The sequence below is a fragment of the Xiphias gladius genome, chromosome 17 (assembly GCF_016859285.1).
Source record: "Xiphias gladius isolate SHS-SW01 ecotype Sanya breed wild chromosome 17, ASM1685928v1, whole genome shotgun sequence".
NCBI classification, from domain to species: domain Eukaryota; kingdom Metazoa; phylum Chordata; class Actinopteri; order Istiophoriformes; family Xiphiidae; genus Xiphias; species Xiphias gladius.
The window spans coordinates 17,847,923-17,873,567 of NC_053416.1; the positions used below are offsets into that span (position 1 = coordinate 17,847,923).

Consider the following 25,645-nt stretch of genomic DNA (forward strand, 5'->3'; position numbering starts at 1 on the left):
TTTCCCCTACGAGGTGGAGAGAGTTCATGCTGAGAATACTGCCATGCCTTCCCGGCTGCGCTGCACCCCGCCAAGCATGAGATGATCATAAATGAAAACGTTTCATCTTCAGTGACCTCTTTCCGTCAATCCGGCCTTCGTTTTGTCTCTTTCTGAGCAGATAAAGTCGTTTGAGACGATGTGCATGTGTGGAAGTGATGGCAAAGCCTGCAGAACGGTCTGATCGGGGGGGGGGGGTCATGAGGTATAACAGTATTTAAGCGATGGGTGTGGTTGGAACATGCTTCATGCCCGGATTTGAGGATCCTTGAGCGAACGCTCACCGCGTGATCGGGCGGCCTGTTTCTGAACGATGATGTTCAGAAAACAATAAAAATAAATAAATAAATAAATAAATAAATAAATAAATAAGGGGAGCCGTGCTGACCGAGAGGGACGCCCTCTCATCATTATACTGGAAGAAAATCCACGCAGTCGGTCTGCGGGTGGGTCGCTTCCCTGCAGCCACCTTGGCTTCGACGTGAGGCGCTGTGCAGGTTTGCGCTCAGTAACTCGCTGTTGAGTCGGAGGCGGCTGTCCTGATGAAGTGTCGGCAGAGGGAGGAGGAAACCGACGAGAGGAAGGAAGCGAGGATCACGTCACGAGCAGCCGAGTCGGAGTAACACGGGCTGAGTAGCGTTTCATGGACAGTCGTTGATGCGGGCCGGGGACCCAGCTGCGGCTCGTCGTGTGTGTTTACGCCGGTGTGGACAGGGGTGTTTTTGTGAACTCGCCGGGCGTGAATAAGGCCAGCGCATTTGGGCGAGGAAACGGCAACACAACAGCAGCAGCAGCAGCGGCGGCGGCGGCGGCGGCAGAAGATATCATCTTTCTCGGGAGCTCCACCAAAGCAGAGAAATGGAAGTGTGTGTAGCCCTCCTCCGTTTGCCCGTCTGCTGAAGGATTTGGAAGCAACCTGGTCGTGACACACGGAGCTTTCAAGTGGATCTCCTCCGCAGCTCGTTTCTTTCATGAGTGAAAAAGACATATAGTCCAATCCTCCACGGGATTTTTGGGGACTTTGCTATCAGTTGGCCCCCTTTTTTTTTTTCGTCTCTATTTGTTTTTGGGGCAGAAAAAAAGAGCAGCAAATCGTCGGGAGAATTAACAGGTAGCCACCCATTATCAAACGCCCTGGCAGCAGCGGTGGGCCAGCCTATTGAGTGCAAGATGGCTGGGTGATGATGTGCCTCTTCGTGGCATCATTTCGACTAAATTAATTTAACCACATCCGCATTTTAGAAGCTCTGTATCTGAAGCGAGATGCGGTCAAGGCCCTCATCGCGGTGCCGATCAATATGTGATGTATTCATTCATCCTTTGGGGCCTGTCTTCCTATGCGAATGCTCCAGGAATCTCTAAATGCTGCAGGCAGGGAAACCAAATCCGTAGGAAGTGCACACCTGGCCTGAAGCCGCTTTCTCTCTGCGGCGGCTTGTATCCCAAGCCCAGGCCTGCATGCTCAGACCTGGGAGTGAGCAGAGCCACACAGCTTCTCTGACATTAACACTTACTCAGTCAAACATGCAGTGGCTGTGTAGGCTCTGCGCTCTCCTCCGGTTGCAGATATTACCATGCCATGGTGGTGTAGTTGCACATCAGATGTGCATCCCAAGGGGTGGGGCCAGTCACACTTGGCATCTTTGAATTTCTGTCTCCTTTTTGTTATAAAATATGCTCTCAAAGACCAGTAAGCGCCCTCGAATGTCAAGGCACTGAGAAGATGCTTTATTCTACTTTGCCTAACCTTCATCCTCATCATCAGCAGCATCGTGCAGGAGGTAGCCTCTTGCCCGCCACTAGGCCATGCATCAGTGCAGGTGGGATCCATATTACATGTGTGTCTTTTTTCACACTCCTTTACTCCCTGCCCATTGGTACGGCTTCAGTACGAATCTGCTCGTCCTCCAGTCGATGCTCACGGGCAACAAAAACATGCGCCTGAGCATCTGGCTGGGCCCATCCAGGCCTGATCTCTGATGCATCACCCCCCTCAGCCTTTCTTCTCCTCATTGGCTAAATGAGCAGCTGTGCCAGGAGACTGAGACCCATGATGCACCCCTTTTGGCTTCCATTAGCGCCGTGTGATCCATCTGGTTGCCGGGCCCTCCAGGGAACAGTGGCCTACTGTAGCTAATTGCTCTCCCTTGCAGTGTGTGCTGTATGAATGTTTGCTGTTGAGTGTTATCATGAATTTGAATTGCTTCACAAATGCAAATACAGGCTCCCTGTCTGGGAAGCTATTTGAATGTGTAACTGTGCTCATATCAGGAACAGGAAATGCTGCTTCCTACTGAAAGCATGATGTGATGAACAGTGTTTGTGACCCCAGTTGGCCCATAGCTAAAGGATGCATCTCCTGCCATCTCCATCTTGGATATTTTTACCTATTATGTTCATTTTTAGGAACCACCTTGCCCCAGATGACAAGGGGGGGGGGGTCATAAAGATAAAGACTGTGTCCAGCATCAGCACAAGTACTGACATGATACACAACCTGTATGTATGCAGTGTAACAGGTTTCCTCTGATTTAAAGGGAGTGTTCACTCAGTGTGTGCTGCCCGGTAGTGATGCTGGCTGCTCGATAGCAGCTTAGTCATTACAGATTATGCTCTTCAGTTAAACCAGGCATGGTTGAACAGTCATAAACAGATTACAAGGTTTTTTCTCACTGTGTGGGTTCAGTAAACCTTAGAGATTAAAATGTGTGTTTTTATTTTATTATTTCTTTCCACAAATCAGGGACAAACAGTATTTTAAGTAAATTATTTTTCTAATTGATTCATTTTTGATGAAAGTGTGCCCTTGGATTACTGGTTTTTAAAGCAGGAAACCGTGCCAATCCCAGTGGGACAAGAAAAATATACATCAGCAGTCATTTGTTTTTTCATTTTGCAGTGATACTTGACGTAAATCATAGTCTGATATTTGAACCCAACAGGTGACGGCTTGGACAGATCAAAAATGAGTGAGCTGGAGCAGCTTCGTCAGGAGGCCGAGCAGCTTAGGAACCAGATAAGAGTAAGTCGAATGTTTTTGTGGTTAAATTTTCATCTTTAGCGTGATAATACTGACATATTTACCTGTTGTGTTATGTCTTTTTTTTTTTTTTTTTTCATCCTATGACTCCATATCCAACAGGATGCCAGGAAAGCATGTGGAGATTCAACCCTGACACAGGTTAGTGCCAATGAATGTCCCAGGTGGTAAGATCCATAACTATAATAAATATCTATAAATCTTTTTGGGGATTTGATGCTAGTTATCACTTGCCATCGATGTGGAAACATGATAATAAGCCCGCGAGGAACTTTACAGGATTTAAATACATCACAGTTGTTTGTTTCTCAAAAACTGTAAAACCTTACATTACTCACATACAGTAGTTACCAATAAAAGGGGGGAATTTAATTACACCTAATTCTTTGATTAACTTCTCCTCACTAACTTAGATAACTGCTGGTCTGGATCCTGTGGGGCGGATTCAGATGCGGACGAGACGCACCCTCCGTGGCCACCTAGCCAAGATCTACGCCATGCACTGGGGTTCAGACTCACGGTGAGTCTATACTATACGAAACATCTGATGCTGTTGACTTAATGCCTTTGAATTGCCTTTTGCTTAACTGTTGCTGGGCATCGTTAAAACGTACCATTACAGTTTCTCAAGAAGTGGCTTGGTAGAAAATGAACATTTTGAACTGAATGATTTTTTGTTTCCCTACCATAACAACTTTAGATGGGGTAATGCATTACATTTCAGTGTGGTGTGTATGATGGGGCTATGTGAACTATGTGACTTATCAATTAATAACTATATCAAGTATTGAATTATTTCTGGCTACATCCTGTAAAAATCTATATAGCACTGGACAATAGCACTCCACTGTGATGTTAGTTGAGTCCACATTTAAGTAGGAGTGAAACATCTCCATTAAAACCTGATCAAAAATAAATAAACAAACAAACAAACACGTAATGTGTAATAAACTGACCAGACTGATGCAGGCTACCTAGACGTTGTGACATGTGATAGCCTTAACTAGGCCTGTGTCTGTGTTGTCAGAATGTGAAGTATAACACAACTTTCTCCTGTCTAGAAACTTTCACACTGTCAACATCAAATGGCATAATGCAATTAATCTGTTTTCGTTCGGTTGAAGAGTTCAAGCCTTTGTAGCCGTGATAGCAGCATGGTAATATGGACGGCAATGCAGGCCGGTCAGTCCACCACTTTGGTCCAGACTGAAATATCTCAGTAACTATTAGATGAATTGCCTTGAAATTTGGTGCAGACATTCACAGTGCCCAGAAAATGAATCACAATGACTTTGCTGATCCTCTGAGTTCTTCAGTGTTACCATCACCAGGTCAATGTTTTCCCCTATCCAGTGAAATATTTCAATATCTACTAGATGAATTGGCACCATCCCCCCAAAACATTTACGCTTCCCAGAAGATGTATCCAAATGGCCTTAGTGATTTCATCGCTCCTCCCAGAGCGCCATCATGACGTTTTAAAATGTCCAAAAGCTGTTTGACGGATTGCCATGAAATTTGGTACAGACACGTCCCCCTCAGGATGAACTGTAATAACAGTCTAGCACCACCATCGGTGCTAATTGCCAGTGCTAATTAGCAAATGTTAGCATGCTAACACACTAAACAAAGATGAACATGGTAAACGTAGCCAGTAAACATCAGCAAATGTCAGCATTGTCTTTGTGAGCATGTAAGCATACTGATGTTAGTATTTAGCTCAAACTTTGCTTAGCTGTGGTTAAGTACAGTCTTGCAAAAGTGCTTGGTCGTAGAGTCTTAGTTTTGATAAATCATTTGCAGACTTCAGGATTTGTATTCATGGTCTAAGGTCCTACAAACTGAACTTAAGCACAAATGTAGCAAACTGAGGAATTTTTTATCATTGTACCAGTGTGAGTTATGTACTGTATGTTATTAAAACAACTTACCAACCAACGGACCAACAAAGTTCAACCTGTCTATCTTCACTTTGAACTCATAGTTATTGTGTCATCTCTGAGTGTGTCTCCTAAAGCTGGTTTGGAGCTCGTTGTGGGGTTTTAGGTTTAGAACTATGTTTGTTTCAGATGAAGATCAACCGTATTCATTTTGTTTTCCGAAAATTAACAGTAAGGCCAACTGAACGCCCAGCACTGGTTGTGCTACAATGACAATAGAAAAGATGGAGAAAAGGTATGAAATGTTTGTCTCTGCAGGCTTCTGGTTAGTGCCTCTCAAGATGGAAAACTGATCATCTGGGACAGCTACACCACTAACAAGGTAAAGTCAGCTGAATAATTGTTCTCATCAGGCCATCAGCTGGATAAATAGTCGAACTTGGCCTCTGTCCAAACTGGAAGTGAAAGTGGCATAAAGTCTTTCTCTTGTAGGAGTGTGGTTGACTCATAACAGCTTCCTCTGCAACCATGGCTATGACTTATGTAACATTTACCGTGGCATTAGCGTTAGATTTTTTCAGTGTTAATACTGGTCCACTTTTATGCTCTTATTACGGGTTTCCATTGGGTTACTTTCTACCTCAAAAGTTACATGTCCGTCGCTTCCAAATACCTTTCCCGTCCTAGATTCACGCCATCCCCCTGCGCTCCTCCTGGGTGATGACCTGTGCGTACGCCCCCTCTGGGAACTACGTGGCCTGCGGAGGCCTTGACAACATCTGCTCCATCTACTGCTTGAAGACGCGTGAGGGCAACGTCAGAGTCAGCAGGGAACTACCTGGCCATACAGGTGAGAGAACTTTTCAGCCACCTCTGTTTGTAATCGACTGCTCTTTGAGTCAAACTGATGAGACTTTTCAGACAATCGCACACCACTCCTCTGCCTCGTTGGAAAGCTCCAGTCCCAATCCCCCTAAACAAGGAAGATTTCCTTTACATGGTTAATTAATCGCAGGGCAACACAGTCTTAATGAGCTGAGACATTACTGAGAGTCTTTGAGACTCCAATCTGCAACACTGTAGGTACTGTGCCGCTGTAGATTGTTAGATATAACATTTTTTCTGTTTTGTTTTTGGCAGTATCCTGATAGGCATTAGTAAAGACATATTCAACGGAAATCTATGAAATTAGAGGAAAACATTTCCTGCAAATGGGCACAAATACACTACATTTATAATCTACCAAGGGAAAAGAACAATGATGATGTGACAAATAAGATGTAGATTTTCACAAAATGGGCTGCCACTTCGTATTGAGATATCTCTAATGCTAGAGTCTAATTTCCACTGGGGCCCCCCTCACTTTAACAGCTTCAGTTTGATTTTCTTACTAAAATCACTCTAAACAGTGTCCTCCTACTGTTCAGATGTTACAATCTAAATTAGGGAACCAATAAGCAATAAACAGCATAATCTTTATGAGCAGCTGCGAGTGCTTTATTTGGCTTATTTTGCCCGCGTTCCGCCTCTCGGGCTACATGCACCCGGCCTGCTCGAGAGGGGTTTAAAAATCATTTAATCTATGAATATTCTCCTAAGAAGTGTTAAAATTGACTGTCAGTCAAAGAAAGGACTTTAAAGCACAGTGCACTTTGTAGTGAAGATGAAAACACAGTATACATCATAGAAAAGGAGGTCTCTGTCAAGGAAACTAAATGATATAATTTGCAGTAGTTTTAGTGCATTAATAATAAACACATTTACATACAATAGCCTTCCTGATTTGTTTTTGTAAAACCACTTATCCCAGCATAACTTTTTTTGTATTTGCTTGACTGCTGTAAATGTATATACCTGTAGGAAATGGCATTTCAGTATTCTCTTCGCCCTTGCCCTAATGTTTTGTACATTCAGTTTAAAGTTTCAATAATATTCCTGTCTTATGCCTATTACAGTAAACGCTAGTAACGCCACTCTACATCAAATGTACATATCACCTTTACTATGCAAGTTTCACCCAGTTCCACAACAGAAACTCATCCAAACACCTGTACTTTCTGTTCTCTCAGGTTACCTGTCATGTTGCCGTTTCATTGATGACAATCAAATCATCACAAGTTCAGGAGACACCACGTGGTGAGTCACAGACGCCTAAACGCAAGCGTGCAGTGCAAACATGCTTTCCTGAGCTGACAGGCGGCTAAACTCTGCGCTCTCTGCCCCAGTGCACTGTGGGACATTGAGACGAGTCAGCAGACCACGGTTTTCTCGGGCCACAGCGGTGACGTCATGAGCCTGTCCCTGTCGCCCGACCTCCGCACCTTTGTGTCAGGAGCCTGCGACGCCTCGGTCAAACTGTGGGACATCAGGGACAGCATGTGCCGGCAGACCTTCATAGGTCACGAGTCGGACATCAACGCCATCTGTGTGAGTGTGCTCAGGGCACAGGTGGCCTTGTAACCAAATCTGTCTTTAGTCATATTGTTTTTCATTCATACGTTCTTTGTTTTGTTTTTTTAAAATCTGGGATCGCAGACAGTTTGAAGGGGCACACATCAGTTTTAACACAAAGTTCACTTTTCATGAGAAGAACTACTCAGCCTGTGAAAAACATCTGCATGTTGTCTTTTGAAGCTATGGAGCTTATTGCTGCATTGATTTTGACTATTATTGATGTAATCTGTTTCTCACAAATCCCTAAACCTTAAGGAAGTGCTATACTAAATTTATGTGTTTGTGAACAATTCTGAAAGATGTACAGTAAGAGTTCTGCTGCTTTAATCTACAGTACTTCAACCAGACTAAATCTAGAGATAAAAATAAATTTTATAAATAAAGCAAAATAAAGTTTTGCTTATATCTGCATACATTTCAAAAAATGTGCTAAATATATAAATAAACGTGCTAAATATAGCTAAGCATTTTATTAATCAGTTTATAAACCTACAATTTAGCTGGAAAAAATTTGAAAGTAAAATGTACTGAGGGTCAATAAATCTTGACAGAAAATAAATAAAAAGCATTATCATATATATAAGCTCATTAATAAATCTGAATGTAAAATTGTGTAATACTGCATATAATATGCTGTCTATTAAGAGATATATCTATGAGAATTTTTGACTTCAAATAACTGGCAATCTATATCAGCCCAACTGTGTTGTGAAGTGGCAGTCGATCCCTCCGGTGTGCTGTTTAATAGGATATCAACAGAGCAGCTCCGGGATTCAACGCGGTGACGTCACACACTGTCTTGTCTCACGCTTTGGGAGCGATTTAAATTGGAAGCATGCTAGAGGATTAACAAGATTATCAATTAACACCATATCTAAACATCCTGATTATTAGGGGATGACCTCCAGTTGGAGTCTGACTGATGAACCACACAGGTGATAATTTTTCACCCCGATCAGATTCGATCAGATCCAAGAGCAGACACCAATAGCCAGTGAGAGTTTTCTGTCGTATTAGGGCATGAACGAAGTATGGAACTCCTGTCCTACACTGAGTCACTTTCATGTACTGTACTTGTATCCTTTTTCCCCCTTATTAAAAGTATCTTGATAAGGCTGTATGTAAAAAAACACAACAAGAAAGAATCATCCATCTTTCTGTGCTTCTCCTCAGTTCTTTCCCAACGGCAGCGCCTTTGCCACAGGCTCTGACGACGCCACCTGCAGGCTCTTTGACCTGCGTGCAGACCAGGAGCTCAGCCTCTACTGCCATGACAACATCATCTGCGGTATCACCTCTGTGGCTTTCTCACGATCCGGCCGTTTGCTGCTGGCTGGTTACGATGATTTCAACTGCAACATCTGGGACGCCATGAAGGGAGACAGAGCTGGTGGGTGGAACGGGAGAAAGAGAAAACAGCTGTGCAATGGTGTAATGTCAAAGAGTAGGTTGAAAAAGGTTCAACTTGAAGCTGAAGTGAGGATTGTATTCATCACCACCAGAGGCCTTTTAATTTTAACAAGAAATCATAATTTATTTTAATATCCAATAGTCTTTTAAAATAATGGAGTATTGTACAGCTGTCAATATATAAATATATATATAATAATTATATAATAATATATATTATTATATATATAAGCTGGAAATGAGAAGAAAATATTAGGTGCCCTTAAATAGCCACTAGTTAGCTGTATTTTCCTGTAAGTGAATTTTATGAAAACCAAAGGGACTGAGGTGAAAATAAAAATCTTGACGGAGACCAAAGCTAAAAAAATAATACTATGCTTCCAGAGTTGTAAAACTAAATCTGATGGTATGGGCATAACCCGTAATTAAAGTCCACTCGTAAAATCCAGCATAAAATCGTCATGACTATGAATCTACCAAACTGATTCTCAATAGTTTTTTCCCCATTGAACTAGAGCTGAAACTATCAGTAAATTGATCGATTGGCAGAAAAATAATTAGCAACTTTTTTTTTAACTGTTTAAGTTATTTTTCAATCAAAAATGCCAAACACATCGAAATTCCAGTTTACACTTCTGAGGATTTGCTGCTTTTCACTGTTTTATATCATTGTAAACTAAATGTTTTTGGACTTTGGACTACTGGTTGGACAGAACAAGACATTTCAAGATGGCAGCTGGGGTTTCCCAAGTTTTGGGACCTATATTTTTCACTATTTCTTACATATTATACATGAACAAGTAATGAAATAACTAATTGAGAAAATAATGGCAGATTAGAAGGGGAGGAAGAAGAATCATTAGTTGAACCCCTACATTGAACTATCTGACAGATCTAAGTTTACATATAATTATTTCCGGGGAAACAGAGCTCCATGCCAGACTTACCAGTGAATTCACACATTCCTCTTTCACTCAGATTCACAGCCTGATTTGGAAAAAAAAAAAAAAAAAAAAAACTTCCTTGGTTAAATGGCTCACCCTGTGGCGCAACTTAAAACACCAATAAACACTAGCTTGCTGTGTTCTGTGTGGTTTTTAAGAAGTTTCATCTGCCGAGCAAAACATTTCACAGCAACAAGTCTTCTTTTGTTTGTCCTGATCCCTCCTGCAGGAGTCCTGGCCGGCCATGACAATCGTGTGAGCTGTCTGGGCGTGACGGATGACGGCATGGCGGTGTGCACCGGGTCCTGGGACAGCTTCCTTAAGATCTGGAACTGAGCCATGCACACAAACAGCAAACCCACGTCCAACACAACGCTGGGACACAGTTTGCACCCTGTATTCACACTGTATGTAAGATTCAACAGACAAACTGCAACATTGTACTGTACATAATATATATGACTTAGGTATGAGTTCACACACACACACACACACACACACACACACACACACACACACACACACACACACACACACACACACACACAAAATCAGTAAAATGTGTGACCGCATACAGTTGAATCTTCAGCTGCTCAATTAAAAACACAAATGCCACTATTACCTGAAGCCTGTTAACAAGTCTAACACACACACACACACACACACACACACACACACACACACACACACACACACACACACACACACACACACACACACACTTTTTGCAGAGAGACACTGCTCCTTGAGTTAAACGGGAGAAGAAGTAATTGGACAGTTCTGTCTTTGTTTACAATGAAGTCCAAAATGCACTTCAGACAAATTTTTCTGTACCATTTTTGTCTCTGTACCACACGTATCTCAGCAATGATAATGTGAAGGAAAAACGGTCGTGGAAGAGAATCACGTGAGTCCATTAACACTGAAAAAAAAAAAAATTAAAAAAAAAAAATCACTGGCAAACGGGATGGACCGATGATCGTCAGAATCCAAGAAAAATATCAACTCTTATTTCCATCTGGTTCAAAACATCTGGTAGTCACTGTTTTTATAGAAATGTACCCCCACATGCAGTACATCTGTTCTGAAGTTTTATTTGATTTTTTTTTTTCCAGACACTTACTTTATTCATGTTCTCCCTGTGTGCCTCAGATACACTTTATGGATTATTAATAGAGAATATTGATACAGTTAAATTAACTAAAAAAAGATCTGAGATTCAGAAGGCGGGTGAAAAGCAAAAAGCATTATAAGAAACATCCTAATAAAGCAGGAGCCAGTATTCATATTTTGACTTTGTCAATGTATTATCTGGACATTATGATGGTATAATTGTACATAATATTAATAAATAATAGCCTCTCCTGCCAGTTATTGTGGTTTCTTTTTTAAAACACGGTTTCAAAAATGATGGTAAATGTTGTTGATTTGGAAAGTGATGAACTCAATGGAAAATAACTGCGTATTCAGTTTAGCCTGGTGTATGATGGCTCTGGTACTGACTGGCAACACATACAATGACTTATGCTGTTAAAATACCATTGAGGCAGTTTCTTAATAGCCTAGTTACATTTTACCACAAATTCTAGTTTTTTTATTTTACAATCAAACATTTACCACAAACGTCATTGAAAAGAGGGTTGCTTTTAAGAATCTCTACAAGTGAAAATTTGTCCTTTTTTTGTTTTTTTTTGTTGTTTTTTTTCAAAACTATGTGCTTAATTGTTTAAGAATTAACTTAATCTTTTCTTATTAAGGCCTACTATTGGTAACAGTAGGTCCTGGCAAATAGTGCCACAAAATGAAAATAAAATACAGAAAATTAACAAAGTTTGACCTTTAGTGATCTAAAAAAAAAAATACCAACATACAAAAGTTTAAAGTTGGAAATACACCAGCACCTGTGTGGGGATGAAATTGTTGTGGTTCCCCACAGAAAACCAAGCAACTGCATAATCAGTAATGTGTGAGAAGAACCTGAACTTTTCACCAATTAAATAGCATCTCAAATGTTATGAATCAGTAGTTCGGTGTTACTGTGCAAGTAGAAAAAGGACAAATCATCTGTGTTCAGGTCACAGCAATGTAATTTAATATCTTTTCAAATCATTACTCATTATTAACAGACGAGTAGTTCACCTTCTGTGTTTTTACTCTTCTTCTGATAAAAATTAAACTGAAAGGTTGGATTTGGGATTTTTTTTTTTTTTTTGGGCAGGACTGAAGTGTTTTTGACTTCAACCACTGGAGGGTGCTGCAGCTCATTCAGCATCTATGGTTCTCAAAATAAGGATGAAAGCTTTATCCATAAATATTTTATCTTTATCTTCTAGACAGTTTATTTAAGCCATGTAAGAGTGTGGCTGTGTAAACTGAACTGTACCTAATGTAAAGTGCAAAGTGTCACCTTATGTAAAGCAGTGGTGTTATATTTGTGACATGGAAAGAGTTTCAGGGACAAGCAGATTTCAGCACCATGGTGTGATTAAACACTTCAGAATATTTCTCTGTTCCACACTATATTGTTACAAAAGTGTTTAAATTACTCTTCTTGAGTCATGCTTTGTCCCCCAGTAATAATAAGTCAAAGAAATGTACTCCAAACATAGTGTTATGGACATTTTTCAGAAAACAAAGTAATGAAACGAGTAATACAGACTAAAATGAGATCAAGGTATTTTATTTTTCAAACAATTCTGTATTAAGACATGAATTCATTCAACACAACCCTTTGAAAGTTTAAAGTTTATCAGTCTACGAAATTCAATCTGGAGTTAACCTCTCACAAGTAACACAGACGCGGGCGCACACACTAAAACATTGCAAAGATGTCTGCCATCTTTAAAAAAAAAAAAAAGTTACTGAAAAAAAGAATAGATTTTGTAGTTCAATCCAAAGAACCATGTCATTTTAGAGCTCCCCAAGTTTGATATACACCACTCCCAGCTACAGCTGCTAATCATTCATATGTTATTGATTAGAAATATAAGCTATGAGAGAGGCGTGACTCATCAGAATATTAGCTATCATCCATTTATCAATATTGAAAGTTCATAAAGGCAGTTTGTGGGATTTCACTACAACACAACAAGAACAAGCATCCCAACAGGTGATTGTGTTAAACTGACAGAGAGAAGCAGTTATTTCTTGTATTACAAAAAAAAGGCAAGTACAGATCAATTTCTGTAACAAGCGACACACAAACCAGCCTACATTCAGTCTGCCAAAGGCCACTGAAGAATCACTTCCTGTAAGCCACACTGGGATGGACAGCCATGGTTTCGATTTGTTCAAATGCCTGTATTGCTTACAAAAAAAAATGAAATGTTATCAACACCTCCTAAAACTAAAGAGTTGTGAGTTTCACATTCTTGACGCAAACTGAAAAAGCACTTTCACACCTTAAGGTGCTTCTAGAGAAATCAACAATCACAAGTAGTCTTCTGTGTTATAAACCGCAACCCATTGTAGGAACTTCTGCTCCATAAAATTAGACATGCAGTTTATTATTGGGAAGTGACTGCCCCAGTCAAGTTGATGACATCCTGCATTATCTCACCCAAAAAACAGATGTAGAACCTTAACACAAGGCATAAGGTAAAATGTTGAGCCACAAGTTTTTTTTTTTTTTTTTTTTTTTAAAAGGTAAAATAAAGGTCTTCTTAAAATAAACCAAACATGTCTCTCTTTACTCAGTCCAAAAACTCATCTGCAGTGCCATTCCAAAAAAAAAAAAAAAACAGAAATGAAGCAATGAAAATGATTAAACAAATATGATGATGTGGTATTTTACCTTTAAAAAATAAATAAATATACCTTCTTTTACATGTAGTGGATATTCTTGTAATAACAGCACTTATAGATCAAAATTAGTTGAGCGGTCAAGTATTTAGCAGAATATATCTCCTGTGTAATTTAGACACTTTATTTATGCCATTTAACTGCAAATTAAGTAGCATTTTGATTTTACACATCAAAGTCTGTTAACACGTCTTGGGGAGTACTACTGCATACGTGGAAAAAGTTGTCTAAAGCCTTTTGTGGATCCAGAGGGAGCTGCACAAAGTCTGATAAATTGGCTAGAGCTGAAGACTACAAGTCTGAAAATGAAAAAGTCTGAGGGTGTGAAGCTCGACCACCAACAGTGGTCGAGCTTCATCATGGGTATTGTAGGATGTAGAAAGAAGAATGTGTGTAATAAAGGATATCTCTGGTTCTGCTGCATCAATTATGATATTTCGTTTTTTTGAAGTGTCCATTGTGAGACAGACAATACAATGCTAAATCGGTGGAGTGCTCTTTTAATCCTATTTAACCAAACTAGTCCCAGTTTATCATGGGAATTCTACATGTTAGTGATATCAAATGTTAAGTTTACTTACAATCCAAAAGTTCAAAAAGTGATGAAAATTAGTCAGTGGTTAAAAAGAGATCACTGTCTGAGCATTTTATTTGAATAATGATTTAAGGCGATGAGCTTTTTAAAAACTCTTTCAAAAACCCTTTTGGAAACATTGAAAAGTCAGATTTGCTACTAGTTAGCACCTGATATGTTGCAAACAAAATGGCAAACGAAATGTCTTACCATCACTCTGTATTTAGTTTTTGGGGCACCACTTCAACATTATATAATGGTGACAAAAACATATAACACTAAACTTATTAAGGAACAAAAAATAAACTAGTGTCTTTGTCCATACTCTGTAATAGTCGGTAAATGATTGATGCATTTTGCACTTTGTTAAATGCTGCCTTTTTGATAAAATCCCAAAGCCAAGAGCCAATAACCTCACAACAAAGGCCATTACGCCCTTCATGTCACCACTGTACCACCTGTGTGATGATCCCTGTCGTCACCTGAGCATATTGACAGCTTGTCAACCCCGCACTGGCAATTTACACGCAGACACCAGGAGTCCAACACCAATCTGTGAGTCACCACAAGTCTGAATCACAGCCACAGTTGACTCTTCTGGTAATAAGAAGACAGACATTATTTTCTGTCTGGATAACTAAACAGAAATGTTGCAGTTACTGACACTGTCCACATACACACAGCTGTCTCAACGGATTACTCGCTTCACTATAACCAACTACTGAGACTGGTTACATACTGACAAGTCTGACAACTGCTGAGTGAACAAGGGGGGGAGAAAAAACAAAACAAAAAACTCCATCTCTTTGTAATACGCCATTACAGCTTTGATCTCTCTGCCTTAAATACATTGTGCTTTGATTAATAGAGTGGTACACATTTTTATATAAATACAAATCTGTCTTATAGATGTACATTCACTTTTTTTTCTCCTCAATATAGACTAATTTACATATTCTATAAAATAGGCTTCTTAGAATATATCAAGCTACTTTCCCAACTACAAGATTAAACAATCAACATCAAAGAATAAGCGCTTACATCATCTTTGCTGCAGGAGCCTACATTTTCTGAGCAGACATCACACACAGTTTAATTTGATCTGTGCACAAGTACTAAGTTTTCTCCTACAAACATGTGTCATACGTATGGCTTTTCTCTATGCCGACTCCCATTGTGAGTAGATCCTCTACACATTACACTGGATTAATTGGACATATATTAATTTATTAGTTATTGCAACTCTCTGAACGGATTTTCGTCAGTTGATCATCTCAGGTTGGATATGTGGTGCCAAAAAAGTATCTGAAGTCCCTCTATGGGATATTCTGGATTTGACTTAAGTGCACTTAACTGGCACAGGACATAAATCATAATGAGGGACCGGGGGGGGGGGCAGCACTCACATCCCATCCTAAAACTTCTTGCCTTCCCGACTCCAAGGCACTGCTTAAACTGTAAACATGTCAGATTGAAAAAAATAAATGTTTGACCATAAAAATAATGAGGGCCAGAGCTCTTGTTGTATTGTAATTGAGAAATTTGAAATGTAGGTCATGGCACCTAACATATTTAAGAATAAAAACACAAGGGGAAAACTGTTGTAAATGTATGTTTACTGAAGTGAAAGTGCTTTCCATGCTCAGTTAGTTAGTTTGTTTTCTCAACATAAAATTAACCATCTATTTATATAATCTTTGATTAAACACTCTTTGCCCTGACCTTACACTGCATTCTTAATAGCTTTCTTTTTGGATGCATTAAATTTATCCCCATAGCTTAAAGTGTGACTTTTAGCAGACTATCCCTTTGATCACTAGCAAAGTTCCTTTCGTGACATCCAAAAGTTTTTCATACTGGCAGTTTCAGGAAAACTTTACGGGTGCATTTTTTTTTTAACATTAACATGTCCGCCTTTATTTATAGGCAGATGAATTAAAAACAAAGTGATATGTTGTTGAAATGTTTTTAGATATTTTTCCAACAACTCCAGGACGATAAAAATGCACGATAGGAGTAAGTAAAACCATCTTGACTTTAAAATGTCCATCTGTTTATACCAAAGTGCTGTGGCAGCACGGTGTTGTTGTTGCTTGTAACCAAGTCAATCAATGAACAAAAAGCTTGATTCATCTGTTGACCTTCCCACTGCTGACAGAAAACCACCAGGCTAATTCCTGATAATGCTGCCTCATACTTCTACCGTACTGCCTGGTGTATGAGAGCACTGTATCTCCCTTATGCAGCTGCCTAAACAAAGCAGATAGTTAATTTCCACAACTAACAAACACTCATAGAGTCAAGATCTATAGGAAATCCCAAGCAGCTAATTAGGCATGATACCATAATATTAGTGAAAAGCTAGCTGAGTCTTTGGATTGATATACTGAAAGGAAAACAATGGTTAGTGATCTGTAGGAATAGTTTCTTCTCCAATGGCTAGTTGCCAATTAAACTCTATTGCCTTTGGCCTTGGTTCATACCCCTGTTGCAGAATATGCCTTGAACTTTGGCAGAATGTACAGATATAAAATATATCGAGTCTCATGTGTTCTAGCCGTGTTCTCCAAAGTACCCGATGAGATGGAGTCCTCTGTGGTATTGCAGAGTCACCCTACATTAAATCTTTCCACTGGCCCAAGACAAATAAGAACTGTACCACACTAAGAGCCGTTCCACTGCAATCCCCTGGACAAACACTTCTCACAAAAATGAAATGAAAATAGTCCAAGAACTGAAATCTAATACAGTAGCATAGATCACTGTAGTAGGAGGGTGAAAGGACCTTGAAAATGATCTCCCTTCATAGCTATAATCTCACTCAAAACCCAGCTTCCACATACTTCCGATGTCCTCCTTTACTGACAAATGTCCCATCCCCTCTCTTCTACAAAGTTGTCATCATTCTCCCCTAATACCATCCAAACACATGAACTCTCCTTTTCAAACAAAGACTCCACAAGAATAGAATATATTGCAATATAATGGCAATATAATTACAGTAAAATTAAGAATACCACTAGGCTAATACCAATACAGAGTCACTACATATAAATAGCAAATTTTTGTATTTTGTAAATCTATGAAAACAGAAACTTTAGAAACAAGCCTGATGAGTCAAATAATTCATGGTCTGACCTCAACCATAATAAAAGGCAAAGCAGGAGATTTCAAAGTACTGATTCTGAGTACTGCATCATTTATGAGACTTCTGATTGTTTTTTTTAATTATTTATTTGTCTTTAAACTGAAATTTATTTTTCTTTTGAAGCATTCAAGTTGCCGTGAGTAAGAGCTGCAACATAATTTTCCATTCAGGCCAGAAAAAAAGGTTACTGAGAGCAGGACTTCAGGTTACTGTCTCCTAAGGAATGAGATACTTCATCCCGACTTTAATGTCCCTTTGTAATATTTTTTGTTCTAAATCCTTCCTTTAAGCCTTCCTGAAAATGTGAAACCCCCACAACAATGGGAGTCATTGGCCACAAGCCACTGCATATGGGTGTTCCAGCATTTTATTATTTGACATCCATGTGTCCAGTGGCAACACGCTGAATGGAGGCTATATAAGAGGCCTGCAAATGATTCGGATCTAAGTGTTAGGTGCTATCTATTTACAGCTTCAGTTCAACATACAGTAGTGGTAAATAATGCCTTCCTCAAAACGAACTGCAGAACCATCAAGGAATGTTTTTAACATACTTCACAATTAGGAACTAATTAGTTACTACTGCACACAGGTCCACCAAGTAAAGTAAATCAAGACAAGAATATATACAGTACAAATTAATAGATGGTATGAACAGTTGAAGCCCGTCAGTGATTTTTCATGATCCAAGGGAGATTGTTATCAGGGGGCCTTGGTAGAAACTGTATCTTAAGGAGTGTAGGCTGGAATGAAATTAGATATTATTTGTGTATGTGTGTGTGTTTGTCTATGAGAGTTTGTACGTGTGTCTTTGGAGGATGATTGAGTAAGAGCGAGCTGGAGAGAAAGCGAGAGAGGCATTTGCATTTGTGTGCATGCGTTTGTGAGAATTCGGATGCACTTCCATCTCCAAACCCGGCTGGGTTCCACACACTGACCAAAGCAGCTGTTCCTTCACCAGTTCATGATGCAGTTTCTGTTCAAGGTCATGAAGTACACCTGGCTGCTGCCTCCGGACCGCACTGATGCAAAGAACACCTGAGGAACAGCACGGACACAAAGGACATGTATATGAGTAACGTCTTTAAATTAAGCTGCTAAAAATGAACTTACTGTCTCTTGCTTTAAGTGCTTGCATCTCTTACCTTGTCATTTCTCTCACAAAGGAATTTCAGCCTCTGAGCTCTTTTGTGCATGAAGACACCATCCAGGTGTCCAGTCTCCACAGAGCGGATTTCAATGGCCTTTTCTCCCCAACCCATGATCTGATTCGAGCAGATATGAGCTGCAAGGCAAAGTGTCATATTAGTACTACACAAACATACTACAGTTCATACAGATGATACATCAACTTTTATCTTGGTCATGTAAGTTTGTTTTTGGATTTGACCAGTACCAACAGATGTGGGCATCTCGCCCCACTGCAGGACAACGTCCTTGATGATGCGTCCATAGGTGTTGACATACACGCCCTCATCCTCGTAGCACAGCAACATCTCCATGCCATCTGAGCTGGGCAGGAACACAATTGCGTGCGGTGTCACATGGCTCTGGATCTGTTTGAGATGAAAATAGAAGGAATGAGCTACTGTCGATTTTACATGTCCCAAAACACTGCTGTCTGACAGCTGTACAACTTACATGCACGGGGATATAAATGTCATAATTGTTTCCAGAGTCCACGTCGATGGCATGGAAGCCAGCACAAGAGCCATAGATGACCTTCAACCTCTGACCCTCCTCCACTGTTAGGTCAACCAGGAGAGGCCGGTGTGGCAGGTCTGCAAAAGACTGGTTAAAGGAGTGGAGGGGTTTGGGGGCAGAACGTGAGTGTGAACTGTGAGTGTCAACTTGAATGCTCTTCTGATTGACTGATCTTGCACAACTAATCCAGCTCATAAGAAAGGAGAGACTTACCTTGAAGGCCATGAATTTGTGATAAGGTTTGGGTGCCCAAGCATACACTTCCACTGCATTCCTCAAAGCAATCACCAGGAACTTTATCCTCTCATATTTCACTAGATAGGACAATCACAAGGCCATCTGCTATCAGATACTTGTAATCAATAATTCACTGTGCCAGATGCATTTATGAAATTTGCCTGAAGTGGAATAGAAGGCAGTGATAAATAGCCATCCTCTGACACTCACCCACTTTGTAGTGCACGCAGCCCTCCATCTCCCCAACAGTGGTCCAGCCTTGCTTCTTCTCCACCTCAGGGTCATTGTGGAGGATCTTATTCCTCAGCCAAGCCAGGTAGTAGACACGCACCTTGTTTTTTTTGCCTTCATAGACACAGTAGGAGATCAATTACAAATAATATTAAGGAATTATTTAAGTGCATTTACATTATTGGAAGATAGATATTTAATTTAAAATCATATACTGTAACTTAAATATCTTTCCAAGTTCTAAATACTGCTTTGAAGTTACTGAAACTGATGTTTTAGCTGAGTTAACATGCTGATATCAGTAATCATCAACAAAATATAATCGCATTAATGATACAGTATATTGAAAAACATACTGATACTTGATCTTGTCAATTACTATCAACCCCAACTTACGTAGCAATACGTAATTACGTGGCTTGAGATTCTGATGAAGGTGAGGTATTTGTTCAAAAATATTGTAATATTAGCTTTTGTATCTCCAAGCTCTATACTATACAGAAATAAAAACAGCTTTCCTGTGATTCTGAAGGGCAAAGTCAAAATGCAATGCAAAGACAAAAAAAAACTATCTGAAAGCATTAGCACAATTTGGCATCTAGTATTTGGCATCCTATTAAAGACAGTGGTCTTATGCCAAAAGCACAGACAGCTTCAACAAACTGTAGTGAGAGCAGCCTGGCGAAGAGCAGCAGTATCAACCTGATATGGTAATGAGCAGGTTGAGGCCCTCCAGGACGTCCATCTGTTGGAACCTGCGGGAGTTGATGAGGGGGTAAACCTTGCCCTGACCACTACGGTCCAGCAGTTTCAAACCGTTCTCAGTGCCCACCAATAGGTTCACACCTGGGTACACACATGCACAAATACACAGCTTTTTCATTTTGCATAAAATTATTCTAATTATTGCCTTTCCACTGGCCACAGCTAAAAATAATTCTGCTGTGTCCCTGTGTTGCAACTCCTGTTCTTAGTCATATTTAATGCTTTTATTTTCGAGTATAATTTCTCTATCATATCATGCAGCAACTCCAACACCATAATGGTTTATTTTGTTTAAAGGAGAAGTATAATAAGATAGCTTTCATCCACACATGATATAGCTGTGTTTGACATAATCCATTAACAACTGTCTACAAGCATATTTGCAGATGGAGAAGAGAGACTTTGCAGTTCATTGTTAACCATGCGCAAAGTTTGACACATAAAAACACAACTATAAGGTAAAACTTTCCCCCCAAGTCACATGAGCAAGAGATTGAATAATTTATTTAATAAAAATTGCTTTGAGAATGAAAGCAGAGACACCGTGTTCTCTCATGAAGAGAACAGTTAAAAAGGTACACCAGTGGCCTCAAATTTAGTTTTATTGCGAGATGTTTTCAGTTTTGGTTGTATGTGCACCCAGAGCCCTGCTGGAGCTGACATACTGCCTAGAGTTTAGGAGGGTTAATAAGGAGGGTTGAAATAACTTGGCTCTGGCATCGTTCCAATAAGCTGACTGATTTCCTTACGTTTTCAACCTGAGCCTAATTAATCTAAAGATATACCATATTTTAGGTAAAATAGTTAAAGGCATCTAATCCTTCTGTTTTACATTTACTTTTTTGCATTTACACAGATGTATTGAATCTGTTCCCACCCCAAAGTGCAGCACACAGGATCTCAGAGTTGAATCTCTTCTTGTACTTGCGGATCTCAGGTGTGTCATTGGGGGGGCGTGTGTTGGTGGGATTGACATTCACCATGGATCCTTTTCTCACCTCCATCTTCAACTGCTCAAACCTAGAGCCTAAACACGGAGGCAGCAATGGAAATTGCTCAATTTTAGAGGGAAAACACAAACCAGGAAAACTGGTACAAGGTTTGGAACTAGACACAAATCTCCCATTCATCATTCTTAACGGAAATTACTCCTCATCATCAAGTTTAAATTTTATAAAATGTATGTTCTAATGTTAGACAAAATATTCTCTCAATCTTGAAAAAAAAAAAAAACTGCATAATTCCAACCCATTGTATTTTATGGCACAAGATATATTGCCAATTGTTAACGTAGTGAATACTTTTGCATCAGCTGTAGCATCATTATTTAATGTTCAAGAAACTCCAAGCAGATGTTGTTTCAAGACTGAAAAGCTTCTGACTCACCAGTGACAGAGATGTTATCTCCTGTACCTCCTGGTGACTGATACATGCCCAGATCCACAAAGGTGGTGAAGGAGGACTTGCCAGATGCTTTAACCAAACCTCTGGACTGATACTGGTGGAACAGAGAGATTGTGTGAGTTTTAGGGTGCTGTTTAAATCAACATCATGTCAGAGGAGACGTTTTTCCAGAGAAAATGGTAAAAAAAAACGGCATTTAAACAACAGTTTTAAGATCTATATTTTTTGATGACAGTCCACTAACAAACCGAACTGATTATCATGAAATTTAATGTGTTATGACAGGACTTCATGGCTGGAATGATGGCAAATAGGGAACACATAAAAATAAACCAGGAATATAGGACTGATGTACTTAGCATCAGTAAAAAACTTACGTCATAAACAGAGTCCTTTCCGGGGGAAGAGTGAGTGGCTGAGTCAGTGGGGGAGTGGGAGGGCTGCACCACATCTGGCAAGTTAGTGTATCCATTATGGCTCCGCTTCTCTGGGGTCTTTTAGGTTAAATAAAAAAAAAAAAGAACACACACACACACACACACACACACACACACACACACACACACACACACACACACACACACACACACACACACACACACACACACACACACACACACACACACACACACACACTCCCCTGTAATAAATAACATCAGTAAGAGACTTGGATCTAGGCTTATCTGATTCACCAATTGCCAGTATATGACCTGTTTGGTTAGCACACCACAGTGATCACAAAAAGTGAAGAAACAGCTGTGACCACATTTGTGTTGAAAAGTCAAGTGTTGTGCTGCTGTTATTTAAACGCGGCTGTAAAAGTTTCTCTAGAGTTCTGCTCTGCTTTCTATCATCCTTGTGTAAATTGTCCAATCTCGTGAGTGATATACAGCAAATGTAGGACTGCCACTCTTCTAATGTGATGCAATGGAATTTCTATGCTGTCAGTGGTTTTAAGACTTGTGTCACAAACAGGAAGCATCTTTACTGTATGTGTCAATGTAATCAAAATTCATCGTCTATATTCTATGTCCCCTATAAAGTTTGTCTTATTTATGATGCCAGAGAAAATTAATAACTCCATGTCTTTCCCTCATATTCAGTTGCAACATTACTGGCACATAACACTTACGAAGGATCAGTAACTACATACAATAAGCTTGCAAAAGTTCTGATGATCAACTTTAGGATGATAATTGTGATCTGTGAACTAGCCAGCAGCACTAATTTTACCTAAAAGTCTGAAAATTACCAACAACAGATGTGCAATACTGAAGCTATGGCCACATAAAGTAGCATTATGGACTATTGAAACTTGACACTGTATTGCATGTCTGTCTCCCATATGATTCATTTTTTCAGAGTGCTTATTGAACATTGTTGAACAAAATTATGGACCCATTGCCCTTGTCTTGCTGCTTTGTAATATTCTTTAACATGTAAAGCTCTGAATTCTCCATCAAGTCAAAATGCATTTTAAGCACCATTACCTATACAGAAGACTCACCCTCTGCACCAGCATGGTCTGATCCCCATAGCCTCCCGCTTGCTCTCCATCTCCCCCCTCGCCCTCATCTTCATGAACCACCATGGTGTTGACTGAATCGGTGTCTGCATCCCTGTGACTGAAATCAAGAGGCACAGATTAATAGTGGAAAAGAGTGAAAAGAGGGTGATGCCATATTACAGGAAGTATTACATTTTTTATTTAAAAGTAAAATTGACAAATATGAATGATTCTTTTCTTCCTTAATTGTCAGTATTTGTAGGTCACAGTGTTACCGATCTGTGGGGCTTTCCTCCTCCTCTGCTCCCTCGCCACTCTCACTCTCCTCACTACTCTCGCTGCTCTCAGAAGATGAGGAGTAATCATTGGCCTTGACTGGTGGCCTTGGCTGTTCCTCAGCACGCTCCTTGGCAAAGAGGCCATGGTCCTGCACACATATCCACCACTTTTTACTTTATGAATGCATTCACAAAATGTTTTTAAAATGATCTCAGCTATATAAGAAAGTAGCAAACAACACAATGGCAATGTATGCTGATATTAAAGACAATCCAGACACAGCTGAAGGTGAGGGGTCCTCACAAGGATGGGCTCAGAAACAGTCCCAATGTAAGTCCAAACTAAAAACTCCCAATATTCTCAGAATTTAGAACCTGTAACTTGATGATATTTGGGGAAGATTTTGAGCCATAGTTACAAGGCCCATGCTAAGTGTAGGATGCCCGCGTAGTAACAGAAAAATACAAACATTAAAAACACCTTTATATAAGAAATGACAAAACATGATTTACTCAATAAATGAAAACACTATAGAACATGCAATTCATTCTATATCAACATGTAATACAGCCAATGAACAAACTCATGCACGAACATTGAACATTGCACAACACACAAAGACTGTGATACTAACCTCCCCTATGGCTCTCTTGTAACTCTGTGCATTTGAGGTAAAGTCAACAAACAGGGATTTGAAAAGAGGAGAAACAAGAAGGGAAACAGCAATAGTTTGGAGTACGTAATGTGTAAAGGAAAGGTTTTTTGAGGAGATAACATTTGGTTAGTATACTATAAGTAAACAACAGAACAGGTGCGTTATGCATAGTTTAAGATATATGTATATGTATACATATGTAAAGCAAGTTAGTGGGTTTTGTTTTATCCAATAACTGCTTATCTGAGCGAAATTATGTATTGCATGCCGACCTTGTAAATAGGGGATAGTGGAGAGATAACCAATATAATGTCTGTTTGAAAGAACACTTACTGCAGGGCGCCCAGGGCGGGAGGAGGTGCGAGACTCCCCTGGCTTATGACGACTATCGTGGGAGAGAATGGGTGAATCCATTTTGGAGGAACCTGAAAATAACAATGTTGTGTGGTGTAGTTATATTTCTGAAACCAGGCATACTGCAAAGACAGTCTACAAACAAATATCACTGGGGAGGCAGTGACTCACTGAGGATGCGGTGCCTCTCTAGAGAGCCAGTCTGGGGCAGATTGGATATGATGCTTATACTGTCTCCTCTCTCCCAGCGATCATTGCGGCTGAGATCTGGATTGCTGCCATGAGGATACATTGAGGATACACATCACTTATCTCAAGTTGTAATTAAAACCTACCACCATTTAGTGGGCCCTAATCAAACTGACCAAAGCATTTAGCTGTTTTCAGTACCTGGCTCTTACTGGATGCCTTATGCCAGAGGTCAGGTTGGTGTTGAGAGCTGTGGCAATAGACGCTGTCCTCTGGGGAATCTGAGGACAACATCATCATATTCTTACATTTACCAGTATTTTTGAAACAACAGTAGCTTAGAAAGTTTCAAGAGTTTTCCATAGATGTAAGCATGTGAGGAGAGGGCGGGATTTTAACCACCACTGCCAAATGCAGGCTAAACTATAAGATCCGCCAGCTACTGTGTGAGGTAAACAGAGTTTTTCTTTCCTAAGATTGAGAGCTTTCAATGTCAGTTTACTGACTGTAGTCAAGCTTCCATGATGTGTGTGTGGGGACAGGGGCGTCTTGTTAAAATTAGGTTCAAACTGAGGTTATGTTTAGGGTTGCACACCTGCTGCTGAATCAAAACTACCCTCTAGATCTTACCTTAGGCGGGAGTTCCACATCTGGCAGGCGGATCCAGGGGCCGCGATCCTCTCTGATTTGGTGTGCCTGTGGTGCCGGGGTTTCAGAAGTGGGGTCTGAGTTTTGACGCACCAGCTCTCTAGAGTGGATGGGGCGGGGGGCTGGGGTGAGGGAGGGATCCTGGGTGGGGAAGGCGGACATGGTCTTAGTGGGCTGGTCACAGAGAGACTGGGAGCGAGGGACAGGGGCAGCATAAGGCTTCAGAGGTACCAAGTGAGCCATCTGGAACTGAAGAGAACAGGAGCAACAGCACCAGCACACCGGGAGGGAAGAGCAGCCGAGCAGAAGGAAGAGCGCACAAGACAGTCGGAGAAGCAGGCCAAAGTGGAATAAAATGCAAGGTTGTGTTTGTATTCCAAGG

At 40.2% G+C, this 25,645-nt stretch overlaps 2 protein-coding genes across 4 annotated transcripts in view; one reads left to right on the forward strand and one right to left on the reverse strand.

Moving 5' to 3' along the window:
• Positions 1-480: 480 nt before the first annotated feature.
• On the forward strand, positions 481-10,705 carry gnb2 (guanine nucleotide binding protein (G protein), beta polypeptide 2). The gene is made up of 10 exons (XM_040151043.1): positions 481-1,150; positions 2,982-3,061; positions 3,182-3,220; positions 3,493-3,599; positions 5,278-5,341; positions 5,647-5,809; positions 7,029-7,095; positions 7,185-7,386; positions 8,587-8,803; positions 9,997-10,705. The coding sequence occupies exons 2-10, from the start codon at positions 3,005-3,007 to the stop codon at positions 10,101-10,103; spliced, it is 1,023 nt and encodes a 340-aa protein (XP_040006977.1). The 5' UTR covers positions 481-1,150; positions 2,982-3,004; the 3' UTR covers positions 10,104-10,705.
• A 2,678-nt stretch (positions 10,706-13,383) lies between these two features.
• mink1 (misshapen-like kinase 1) overlaps positions 13,384-25,645 on the reverse strand; it is a 33,046-nt gene continuing 20,784 nt past the window's right edge. The window contains exons 16-31 of one of the 3 annotated variants that reach the window (XM_040150938.1): positions 25,246-25,512; positions 24,817-24,896; positions 24,598-24,701; positions 24,406-24,497; positions 23,414-23,565; positions 23,139-23,256; positions 22,009-22,125; positions 21,614-21,725; positions 21,105-21,254; positions 20,165-20,308; positions 19,442-19,576; positions 19,208-19,308; positions 18,932-19,081; positions 18,687-18,846; positions 18,436-18,575; positions 13,384-18,328 (exon numbers count right to left, since the gene is read on the reverse strand). In XM_040150938.1, coding sequence (XP_040006872.1) covers positions 18,245-18,328; positions 18,436-18,575; positions 18,687-18,846; positions 18,932-19,081; positions 19,208-19,308; positions 19,442-19,576; positions 20,165-20,308; positions 21,105-21,254; positions 21,614-21,725; positions 22,009-22,125; positions 23,139-23,256; positions 23,414-23,565; positions 24,406-24,497; positions 24,598-24,701; positions 24,817-24,896; positions 25,246-25,512 — 2,106 coding nt within the window. In that variant the 3' untranslated portion in view covers positions 13,384-18,244. Of the gene's footprint in view, positions 18,329-18,435; positions 18,576-18,686; positions 18,847-18,931; positions 19,082-19,207; positions 19,309-19,441; positions 19,577-20,164; positions 20,309-21,104; positions 21,255-21,613; positions 21,726-22,008; positions 22,126-23,138; positions 23,257-23,413; positions 23,566-24,405; positions 24,498-24,597; positions 24,702-24,816; positions 24,897-25,245; positions 25,513-25,645 lie in introns of those variants that run through there. The other 2 variants (XM_040150939.1, XM_040150941.1) reach the window with 2 other exon arrangements.

Coding starts and splice junctions, on each gene's coding strand:
- gnb2 (XM_040151043.1), top strand. CDS start 3,005: ATGAGTGAGCTGGAGCAGCTTCGTCAGGAGGCCGAGCAGCTTAGGAAC. Junction 3,221..3,492: donor GAGATTCAACCCTGACACAG/GTTAGTGCCAAT, acceptor TCACTAACTTAG/ATAACTGCTGGTCTGGATCC. Junction 7,387..8,586: donor CGGACATCAACGCCATCTGT/GTGAGTGTGCTC, acceptor GCTTCTCCTCAG/TTCTTTCCCAACGGCAGCGC.